This window comes from Propithecus coquereli, unplaced genomic scaffold, assembly GCF_000956105.1.
Source record: "Propithecus coquereli isolate 6110/MARCELLA unplaced genomic scaffold, Pcoq_1.0 Scaffold227, whole genome shotgun sequence".
In the NCBI taxonomy this organism is placed as follows: Eukaryota; Metazoa; Chordata; class Mammalia; order Primates; family Indriidae; genus Propithecus; species Propithecus coquereli.
This window is the reverse complement of record NW_012147808.1, coordinates 1866299-1877533: the sequence shown is the minus strand read 5'-3', so window position 1 is coordinate 1877533 and position 11235 is coordinate 1866299. Positions and strand designations below refer to the sequence as shown.

The 11235-nt window shown below is 53.2% G+C and overlaps 2 protein-coding genes across 2 annotated transcripts in view; one reads left to right on the top strand and one right to left on the bottom strand.

Annotated features, from left to right (window-relative positions):
- ZNF408 (zinc finger protein 408) overlaps positions 1 to 1764 on the bottom strand; it is a 5259-nt gene extending 3495 nt beyond the window's left edge. The window contains exons 1-3 of the mRNA XM_012645220.1: positions 1439 to 1764; positions 856 to 1133; positions 13 to 74 (exon numbers count right to left, since the gene is read on the bottom strand). Coding sequence (XP_012500674.1) covers positions 13 to 74; positions 856 to 1133; positions 1439 to 1487 — 389 coding nt within the window. The 5' untranslated portion in view covers positions 1488 to 1764. The remainder of the gene's footprint in view (positions 1 to 12; positions 75 to 855; positions 1134 to 1438) is intronic.
- Positions 1765 to 2161: 397 nt separating this feature from the next.
- ARHGAP1 (Rho GTPase activating protein 1) overlaps positions 2162 to 11235 on the top strand; it is a 19382-nt gene continuing 10308 nt past the window's right edge. The window contains exons 1-3 of the mRNA XM_012645175.1: positions 2162 to 2296; positions 5489 to 5670; positions 5881 to 5976. Of these exons, the coding sequence (XP_012500629.1) occupies positions 5538 to 5670; positions 5881 to 5976 (229 nt within the window). The 5' untranslated portion in view covers positions 2162 to 2296; positions 5489 to 5537. The remainder of the gene's footprint in view (positions 2297 to 5488; positions 5671 to 5880; positions 5977 to 11235) is intronic.

Below are 11235 nucleotides of genomic sequence, written 5' to 3'. Positions count from 1 at the left end.
CCTTTAACTTACCTGGTCCAGCCTGAACTCTGTTCACAGGCACACACATCTTCCCATGGGTCTAATGACAGGTCCTGAAATAAACCAACAAAAGACCTTCTTACATGTGTTTGAGGGAGCCAGATATGAAAAAATAAGTAAAACTGAATAAAACCTCTCCTGGGAACAAATCTAAGATGAAGATCCTAGGTTAGTGGTCTCTGGTTGTACCTTTACAGGACAGTGTTATATGATTCTTCATTCAGTAAAGACCAAAAAGACTGTACCCTCACCTTCATCTCAAGGATGTGCAGAATTACTAAAGTGAACACATTATTGCTTTCCAGAGAGTACTAAAGAGAAAAAGTAGTAAGGGGTACATACGCTTTTTAAAAATAGTACTATGCAATAAAATCCTTTACGTGTGTTATTTCGTCTAGTCCTCCAAATAATCCTGAGACAGTATCACTTTATTGTACAGATGAGTTAAGTGAGGCATGTAATTTAACTACCTAGGTGACAAGGCTGAGATTTGATCCCACGCCTTTTTAATTCCAAAAACCTTAGCTTTGATCTTCGTCCCTGCTGCAACTATACTAAGCCAGCTTTTAACAATTTTTTGCATCTCCATTCCTTAACTACTGCAGGAAGAGACAGTCCTGGGAGAAAAGGAACAAAACTTTCTCCTATCGCTTTAAATATCCTGCTTCTTCAAACTGGAGAGCTGTCCAGAAATGTCCAAACCGCCCCTACATTTTCTCTTTTATTATTTTTTACTTTTAAAGGGACGCCAGCCCAGGCCTGAGCGCGTGGCCCGCCGGGGGGCGCCCCCCTAAATTTTCAGTCGCGGAAAGAAGACGCCCTATCCTTCAATACCTCATCCTGCCGTGGCTTCACTCCTTCGCCCTTCTCCTCAGAGACAGACTCCTCTTCCAGTGGCCCCCAGAGTAGTCCAGGTTTCAGGGCCTCCCCGACACACCAAACCCCCAGGCGCTGTTCCTTGGCGAGCGAGGGGCCAAGGGCCAAGCCCCGGGGGAGGCTCTTTAAAGCGAGGATGGCTCGGGTCGGCCCGGGCGGGAAGTCTTTGAAGCCCTGAGCACAGCCTTCTTCGGAAGAGCTCCATCCTAAGTCCGGGCCCAGGCGTGGCTCGGGGGCTGCAGGGGGATGGGAAGACAGTGAGGGAGCCCACCACGAGGGCGTGGGGGTGGGGAAAGGTGCGGGAGGAAACCGCTGGTCCAGCTAGACCCCCGGAGCCTCAGGGATGTTTGAGGGCTCTAAGGCGGCCTCTAGAAGGTTTGAGGTGGTTCGCGGACTCGTAAAAAGCCGCCAGCGGCTTTGAGGGCACCGAAGGAGGATTCTGGGCTTGGAAGGAGAGGAGACTGGGGCGAGAGGGTTGACTAGAGAACGCTAGGTCCGTCTAGGCCACGGCTGAGGGTCACAGGCATCGCGGGTCACTTACCGAACTGCAGTGCCCTCCCCTCCAACAGCAGCTCCTCCGCCTCCTCCATTCCGGGTCAGAAAGCCTCCCTCCGCCGGAAGTGAGCGTCCTCTTCTAAGCTGCTCCCGGAAACAGTCTTGACTTCTAAATTTCCCCTCAGGAAAGAATCCTATGAGTCGGACCTCATTGGTGTACAGGACCAGGAGTTTGGGAGTACTTGTAAGGCAAAACTCCGAGAACAGTACGAATCTAGGATTCCGGAGGTTCACCAAGCATTCGAGTAGCTGGGAAAGCGGAACTCATTGTTCCAGCCACCTCCTTTTGGGAGTGACGAGTCGGACGCTTATGCTGTCTCTCCCAAAGGCGGGCACTTTGGCGGGCAAGTACGGGAAGTGGGCGGGGCTCCTGGAAAGGCCATGTTTGGACCAGGCAGCGGGCCGGAAGTGGCTTGGAGGTGTGGCGGAAGTGGCTGGGGAGTGAGGCAAACGGGAGGGGGCGGTGCCCGTTCCACCGCGGAGCCGGATGTTTGCCGAGCTTTGACAGGCGTGGCTGAGGGACCAGTTCCCGAGCGCGGTGAGCTGCAGGGCGCGGGGTCTCCCCGGGTACGGGTGGGGGAAGGGAAGGAGCTGGCCAGGTCATCTGAAGGGATGGGGTCGGGTTGGGGTCGGGATGGGGAGGACCCGAGCGGATCCGCGGAGGGGGAACAGGGGTGGAATTGAGCTTGGGGGCCTGGCCTTCCTGCAGGGTTTCTGCCCCATTTTGGCGCCTGAAGTAAGAGGACTTCGCCCCTTTCGCTGTCTTCCTCCTGCCCTCCCCAGGGCAGAGGCCAGGCCAGATTGCCGTCATCGAGCAAGCCCGTGGGAGGGGAAAGTCTCCTTGGTACGATCTGGCTAAGCACTAACAACAAAAAATTAGGGGGAAGTGTTCCATCTTGCCACTTAGCAGGCCACACTTTCATCTCAATGTCTTAATCTTTGAAGTGGGATAATTGCACCCAATTCGGGATTTGTAAACCGTGAAGCTCTGTGCAAACGTAATTGTATTTGAGAGTTGTATTGTGGTGGGATTTGCGTTTTTGTAATTCTGGAGCCGCAACTAGGAGGCCGATTCCAACGTCAGAGAATATGATTTTAAGTTTCTGTCTCTGTTCTGCGTGGAAGAGAATATTAGGGGAGAGGTTTTAGTTTGCTCTTTTGTGGCACCTCTCTGAACCTTGAGAGTCATGGATAACGGTCACTTACAGAATTGTGGTAGGATTGACCTTCACCAAGAGACCACTTCAGACAGAGACATGGATTAAAATCCTACCTCTGCTCCCTGTATGACCCTCAGCAATTGGCTCATTTTTTTCTGGTCCTTGCTTTCATTAAACTGTAAAATGGGCTTGGAAGTACATGCCTCACCGGGGCTGTTGTGTAGTTAAAAGAGAGTTTGTGCCCAGTTCATGGTGCTATATATGCCCTCAACAAATGTTGGTTCCCTTCTTCACTTAGGAGATGAATTAATTCATTTAGTCATTCAACAAAGGACCCAGCATCTACTGTGTGCTAGGCATTATTCTGAATAGGTTAGAGGTTCTTAAACAGTGATTCTCAGAGGGTCTGTGAACCTCTCAAAATTGTTTGCAAGATTTCAGACATCTCCTGATTTTTCTTAGGGAAAAAATCCACAAATGTCATCAGAATTTCATAGAAGTCCATGACTTCCCAAAAGCAATTGCCTAAAGCGATTCGTAAAGATTTTTGTAGAGGTTTACCTGCCGAGAAGGGAAAAATTAATCTCAGAGTCGGGTGTATTTTGCACAGAGTAGAGCAGGGCTTGTGGGTGGCTGGTGTCTTAGGCATCCAGGATACCCTCATTTCCACTACTTGATGTTAGATTTCCCTGCACTAGCTTCCCTCACCCTCCCACTGAATGGGAGCTAAACTTCTGGGCTGAGAGAAGGCAACAGCTGTGGATTGGAGGATGGTGAGAGAGGCCAGTCTGGCTGGGAGGTGGGAACAACTGTGAATAGTTATACTGGGAAAGGAGGTTATGTAGGGGGTTGAGAGAGGTCAGTTCTGGAAGAATTGACAGCTTAGAAAAGGAGTTTCTGGAAAAGAGGTGGAGTTCAAATTCAGCTCCCTTTTAGATATGTCCTTCTCCCTTCCTCACATACCTCAACTCCCAGCTGCTCCTTCTAATCCTGTTGTTCACTTCAGCACAAGTATTTCTGAACACTGGAGAATTATATCAATGTATCTGGAAGGAGCCTTTGCCTCTACAGATGAGGAAAGTTAGGCCCAGATGGGAAAAGGACTTACCCAACATCTTTGCAACTCATTAGTTTAGGCAGGACTATAATCCAGTTCTCCATATACCTCATCCCATGCCATTTCAGTGAACCAGGCATCTACTGTATGTAGAAAGACCTCTCTGAGATAGCTGTAGGTGGGGCTGATGCAGCCTCTGGTGCCTGGGCAGTGACAGAACAGAAGGTATGGAGAGAAAGCTGGGTTGGATTCTGTCCCTATTACCTAGGTGGGGATCCCTCTCCAGGAGCAGCTCTCACAGATTGAAAGGAGGAAGCGTGTAGATGGATGGAGTGGATTCCTTAAGACTGAAGGTGCCTGGATTGGTTGAAGGTTGAAGGCAATGAGATAGCTGGACTTTGGCGTCACTGAGAGAAATGCGTTCCCAAATGCAAGGGGGTCATCCTTCTCTGTTCATGGGGAGGGATTCTGTTTTGGTGGTAATCAAGGGTAGTGGATGAGGCCAGGAACAGGGACAGGGAAAGGAAGAGGAAGAAGAGTTTTTTGGCCATTTGGCTGCTTGGCTTTTTGGCTCAGGAGCCTGAAACAGCTTTCCGTGTGGTTACCCTGGTGACAGGGTGGCTGTTGCTAGGCACAGGGAGATGGTTTGCCATCCCGAGTCCTTGGCTGTGATGTGATGTGTGCGGGAGGTTGTCACATCGCCTCAGAGCCCAGAGTCTGTGGATCTGGGACGGCAGTTCTCCCCCTCTTCTTCCTTCCCGCCCCCGGGCCTGTCTGCTCTCCTTATCTGCCCTGCTGATTCTCTGGCCATATATGTCAGTTTTTGGGCTCCAGGAATGCAGTAGGACTTAGAGCAGCCTCTTCTCTGGGGTTGGTCTGAATGGGTTGAATTCAAACTCCTTTCCCTCACCAATATAGTGAGCTTGTGTTGGGAGAGGGCTGAGGGCATGGGCGCCTGCCCCAGGCTGGATGCCGCCACATCCTCCTGGCCAGATCCCAGACCTGGAGAAACCCAGTTTCAGAGTCAGAGCCAGCTCTTCCCCTCCCTGCTTGCCGTGGCTGCTGTTCTGTTCTTCACCTCCTCATCTCAGCACTCCCGATGCTGCAAGCATCCCCTTTTCCACCTTAAAACCAGTGTCAGGAGTGCCCCACAGATTGAGAGTGGGCATGGGAGCCCGTAGGAGCCTGCACATTGTCTGCTGTGAGTGACAGAGTCCATCCCCTGCTGCTGGTGCCTGTCCCAGGGCAAACCCAGCTGGGCCTCTGAGCCATGGCCTTTATTCTGGGACTCTGTGGTCTCTGGCTACCTCCTCTGCCCCAGGCCAGAGGTGAGGGATGGAGTAGCCAGGACCACAGCTGATCTTTGTCAGGAATGGGGTTTGGAGAACCCTGTGCTCCTTAGATTCTTGCAACATTTCTACCCGTGTAACTGCTGGGGCCTGGGAGGCTTCTGTGCTCCAGGACCCCTGAGGAGAGGGGCGTGGACCTCTGGCCTCTGCAGCTGGGGCTATGTGACCGAGCCAGTTGGGCAGTAGGCAGTGCAGGACCTGGCACTGCTCTTCCCTCCCCAGCTGGAGGACCTGGAGGGAGGCGCTGAGCTGTGCCATCCTCTGTCCCAGCTGCCGTTTCTGGCAACACGCCTGAACCGTGGAGCCAGGAGAACCCAGAGCTACATGGAGCTCTTGGCAGGGATGGGATGTGTTGAGGGACAGGGATGGGGAGCTTGGGAGAGGAAAGAGTGGGGGCAGGAGGGGGCGCTGTGGAAGTCACAGAAGGCAAAAAGAGGGGGTGACCCACCTGCCACCCTCCCTTCTCCCAGGTTTCTCTTCAGGTTCTGCAGAGTGAGGCTGTGAGGGACAGGCTTGGCCATGGATCCGCTCTCAGAGCTGCAGGACGACCTGACTTTAGATGACACCAGCCAGGCTCTGAACCAGCTGAAGCTGGCCTCCATTGACGAGAAGAACTGGCCCTCGGATGAGATGCCTGACTTCCCCAAATCAGGTGGGCATTCCCAGCTCCCAGCCCGCTATAGGCGCCTTGGAAGGAGGGGCCCTTTCCTGCTGAAGGGAGTCCCCAGGAGGGCAGGATGGGGGCAGCAGACCAGTCCCAGGGTCTGGCTGGGAGCATGAGCCTTACTGGGGGGAGGGCCAGACTGCCTGTGTGTCAGGGAGAGTGCAGTTCCAGCTGGAATGACCTTGCTGTGTTCCTCAGATGACTCCAAAAGCAGCTCCCCAGAACCTGTCACACACCTGAAGTGGGATGACCCTTACTACGACATCGCCCGGCACCAGATTGTGGAGGTGGCAGGTGAGCACACCAGCATTGCACCTTTTTCCTCCCAGCCTGTGCTCCCGGCTTAAAAATGTCAGCCCCTCACACCACAGGGGAAGGGTCTGGAGGGGTAGGCTGGTACCCCCTGTGCTCTCAGCCCGGGCCTGGAGCTCCTGAGCACGTGCACCAGTCTTTAAAAGCACAGACTTGCCAGTGATTGCCATTTGATATGTTCACCTGCAACGCTTCCTGACCTATGACTTCATTGTCTGCATTTGCAGACAGGATGTGGAAGGCAGTGTAGCCCAGTGGCTTTAAAGTCAGAAAGCCACGTCCTCCTCATGGGGTTGTGAGAGGATTACAATAATGAGTGCATATCGGGGCCTCGCCCAGAGCCAGAACACAGTAGGCCCTGAATAAGTGGCACTTCCTTTCCTCTCCTTCCATTCCCCTCCGTTCCTTTGTCCTGATGTCAGCTTTCCCACCCAGCTAGTTACTGGGACGAGGCAGAGTGCCAGTCCCTCCTGGGACACCCTACCTCCAACGAAGTCTGCAGGTGGCAGAGCTTCCTTCCAGAAGTGAGGGGCCCCTGACTCTCTGGAGCATCAAGTTCCTGGCACATGTGCTGCCCTGCTAAGAGTGGGTATGGAGCGGCCCTTGGGTCTCTGCCTCAGGGAGCTCCCTCCTTCTCGTTCGTAAGGCAGGACCCAGAAGAAATCAGGAGCAGGGAGGCTGCAGGGTGGTTATGAGCTGCTTCCTATGCTTAAGGTCCCCTGCTAGAAGAAGCCTGCTAGTACCCTTTGTCTTTTCCCTAATGTTTGTCCTCACCAGTGAGGGCAGGCAGCTATAAGCAAGGGTGACAGCATGGCCCTGCTGTGAGGCAGTGGGGTGAGCAGGGGAGCCGGGTAGAACACAGCCCCAGGAGCCCAGTGTGATGTTGGCTGAGGTGGCCCAGAGAAGCCATGTGCCTGGAGGCATCTGGCCATGGGGATACTGGTCTCAGAGAGGGACGGGGCAGTTAAGAGGATTGCCCCTATGGTCAAAGGTATTTCCACGTGTGTTCCTGGTGCCTGCCCTGGTCTGGGTTGGAGGCCTGGGCTCTGGCCTCTCTCACGCCCTACAGAAGCAAGGCTGAGAGTTCTTTCCTGGCCTGGTCCTGACCAGGGCACAGCAGAGCCACCCTGAAGGTTCTGAACTTCTGAACCTGATTAGGGTGTAGGAATTGTCTGATGTGAAGGAGTCTTTCTCCTGACATCCTCCTGGCCTATGTGGTCAAGTCACAGGCAGAGCTGGGGAGCTGTCTGTCCCCACGTCTGTGGGTGATCCCTCTTTATCTGCAGGCAGAGCTGCAGTTTGTTTCTGTTTCCCCAGGGTGTGATGAGCCTGAGGGGGCCCAGAGAGGTAGGTGCCAGTCCTGACTGTCGGTGCTTGGCCTCTCTGGGCTGTGGCCTCTGGGGCTGTAAATCAGGAAGGGTTCTTGGTGGAGGGCAGATGGGGCTAGCTTAATTGCAGCCCCACTCTGGGGAGCTGGGAGCTGGTGGTGCCTGGGAGTTGGAAATAGCAAAAGATTTATAGGAAGTAGGTCAGGGTGGAGACTGTTTGGGGACACACCCAGAGACCAAATGGAAAGGAGCCACAGGGGAGGGAGGGGCCTTATACAATGGCCTAGCCTGGGTGCTGGCTTAGGGACCATCTGGGAGGTGGTGTTCCCCCATGCGTGTGCCTCTCTGATTGGTGAGAGGCATCTAGATGGGCAGCATCAGAGTGAGACTCAGTTGATGAGATCCTGGAGGTGTCCCTGAGGCCAGGTGCTAGAAACCAGAGAAAGAGTCCATGCTGGAAGAGAGGGTGGGTTATGTCCTCAGCTCCTCCGTGGCCCTGCTCTCCTTGCTAGCCACAGCTGGCATGCTGGCTGGCATAGTCCACAGTCAAATTTGACTCAGTCCAGGTGGCCATGGTAAGTGTTTAGCAGTTGGCTCTCCAGAAAGGGGGGGAAAGGGCCATGATTTGTAACATTTGTAATTTCTACCACAGCAGATTTCAAGCTACCAACATGATGTCAGCTGGCTTGGTAATCTCCTGACAATTGAACAATTTAGCAAATGTGTGAGCTGTCTCCAGCACATAGCTAGCTCTGTGAGCCCCAGCCCCCACCTCCTGGGTCCCTGGCCTGCTCTGCAGGTTGTGGGTGGGGCAGGGCGGCCCGGTCAGCCTGCTGCAGGAGCTGTCCTGTGGCTGATTAACTACCCAGGCCATGCTGGGCGAGTTCCTGATTGGTATCTGGGGAAGGCAGAGAACTTGTTCTCAGACTTTCTCTTCCTGGTGCTTTGCATGAACGCTGCACCTCCCTCCTCATGGAGCCCTGTCCCCAAGTGTTCTGGGGCTACCAGAGCTGCCAGCTCCTTCTCTCGTTTAAATCTCCAGGGCAGAAGTCTGCTGTCTTCTGGGATCAGGAGAGGAGTTCCAGGCCTCCTTTTGTGTGCTCCTGGTACAGCAGCCACCCTGCCTGCTGGCGAACACTGGCCTGCCCAAGGACTTGGGCGATGGGATCCCGCTCTCCAGGAAGTGGGAGGGCAGGGGCAGAGCCTGGGGTTGCCCATCCTCTGATTCTTTGCCTGGCTGGGCATCTTGCCATCTGACCAACCCCTCACTGACCCCCTCTTCCCCCATCTCCATCCTGGCTTTGCTCAGCATGTGTTCCTAGAACTCTGGAACAAGCTCTCTAGTCAGCACTGGGGATTCAGTGAGAAAAAGCACACGTTCCCTCCTTCAAGAAGCTTACATTCTAGTGAAGTGGTTCTTAAAACCGGTCACAGTTCTCCTTGAGGCTATGAAACGTATCCTGAGGTATGGATCTCCTTCTCTAGAGAAAATGTGCATGTGCTTATAATATTTTTGCATAACATCATGGAGTTAGTAGACCTGCTGAGCACACAGGAGGAGCCCTGGCTGAGAACACAAAGCTTCCCATTTATCATACAAGGTGCCGCGGCCAGCTGAGAGGTGGGATCACAACTTCTTCCTTAACCAGTTACTAGCTGTCTAAATTCCAGAGCCAGCGAGCCCACAGACTTTCTGCTCTGGCTAAGTCCTCAAATCTGCCAGCCAACGAGGGCTGCCTTGCTGCTGAGGGGTGGGGAGAAGGGACGGAAGGAAAGAATCTTTTGGAAGCCCTCACTCTTCTCCCAGCATTTCTCCCCACACTCTGGGCATCTCCTCTGCTTAGATGGGAGTAGCCAGATGACTCCCCACCCCCTGCTTGATTGTATGTGGAAATGGGCTTGCCGTTCTAACCCTTTGTTCCTGGAGCCCACGGGAAGTGAGTCAGAGCAGACACACAGCCCCAGAGCACCCCAGCTGGCCTGCGAGGAAGTCAGCGCATCAGGATCTAGGCTAGGGCTTGAAAGAGCAGGTGACACCTGGTCCTTCAAGACAGACCTGCTGCTGGATGGAGCTGCACCTCTTCCTCAAACAGGCTGAGAGAGGATTCTCTGCTTGTAAATCTGAAGAAATTCTGTCCCAGGCTTCGGGAAACTCACTGTCTAAAGCGGTCTAACTCATAACCTGAGTGTCATCAAGAACAAGCTCAGAAATAGAAATGTGCATCCCATAGTTTAATGGTGACCTGTGACTTTGTGCAGGCTGCCCACACTCACTCAACACCTGCCATGTGCTGGGCACTGGGCCAGCACTAGAGATTCAAAGACGGGTGAGACACAGTCCCTGTCTTTGAGCTGCTCACCAGCCAGTGGAGGAGGCCGGCACATAAACAGTTAGACAGGAAAGTCAGCGTCGTGACACACAGATGACAGTTTATGCCGGGAGTCATGAAAAAGGGCAGCACACCTGTCTAGGGGAAGGGGGAGAGGACACAGGCTTCTGGGAAGAGAAAAGTCCATCTGGTGTGAGAAATGGCATAGGCTCAAACCAGCCTGGCTCCGATGTGGCACTGAGCCCTTCTATGTTGGAAGTGTGCCTGCCATGTGCCTGGAGTCCAGGAGCCATTTCAAGGAGCATTGATGGGACTGGGGGCCCACAGAGGATATCTGGGGTGGGGTTCACGAGTAGGGTTGGGGGCAGGTAGGTGTTTATAATCCTTCAGGGCTAGAAGTTGGGGCAGGTTAGGAGGGGAGGATGGAGCCTCTCTCTGGGCTTGGTTGGCTGGGCCTTAGAACCTGACTCAGGAAACTCTTGGAGGGCCCTGGTTAGGACCTTCAGGGCCGACAGAGCTAGGCAGTGCTTTGACTAGAGGTGGGGGGGTTAGGGGACTGATCTAGAGGCTGGATGTGGTCATGTGACTGCTGGGAGCAAGATACTGTATCAGGCTCAAGCACCAGGCTGTGCAGTCAACAGGGACCTGGGCCACCCTGGCCACATTCCAGAAGCCTCCCTCACCCCCGCCCATTGAGCCTTGCCTCAGCACCAGAGAAAAGGGTCAGTACTTTGGAAAAGCACTGACTCCTGGGTTCCGTCACTAGCCAAAAAGGATCCTCAAGATCATGGCTTGTTACACACGGGGAGACACTCAGCAAGAGCTGAGGCCACCCATCCTTAGTCTTCAGGGACAGGAAGGGCAGACTTCACTGCGTTCATGGATCGTGTAAGTGGCTTTTTATTCGGCTCTGAGGTGGGGATTAGGCAAGTGTAGTTTGGTGTCTCCGGAGAGGCATGAGGGTAGAGGTGAAGGGAAGATGCCTGGGACATAGGGGAGTGGGGACCAGGCCCTGTCCCCATCGAGCTTTGCTTGGGGTCCCTGATCCATGCTGTCCCTGGAAGAGCAGCTCACTTTGGGGCAGTAGCACGTCTCAGGTACCTCCCAGCTTCATGACAGACCCAGACGGTCAGGCCACCAAACTGTCACTGTTCTGGACAAACATCCCTGAGTGATTACACTCAAACGAGCATTTTCCCACAGCATAACAAACTCCTCCGAACTCCATGTTCTTTAGAATGTCCTTAACGAGAAAGGATACAATTTTTAGAAATGTCCAGAAGTCAATTAGAGCCAAGTATGGTCAATAATTCTAGTAATAGTAATAAAATTAGAAAGTATTGTCAGTGGTCAGAAATGAGACAGGACTCTGAGGTAATCATATTGGTTTCCTCAGGGGCCTTAGACTTGCTAAGAAGATAGCTTCAAGAGGTTTTCCAAACACACATGCTTAGAGGGTGTGCTTACAGAATAAGTGTGGTCTTTTAGGGTGACTGGCAAGATAAATGCTTTGGTGAGCATGAGTTTTTTTTTAATTGAGGTAAAGTTTACATAACATAAAATCAATCATTTTAAAGTGTACA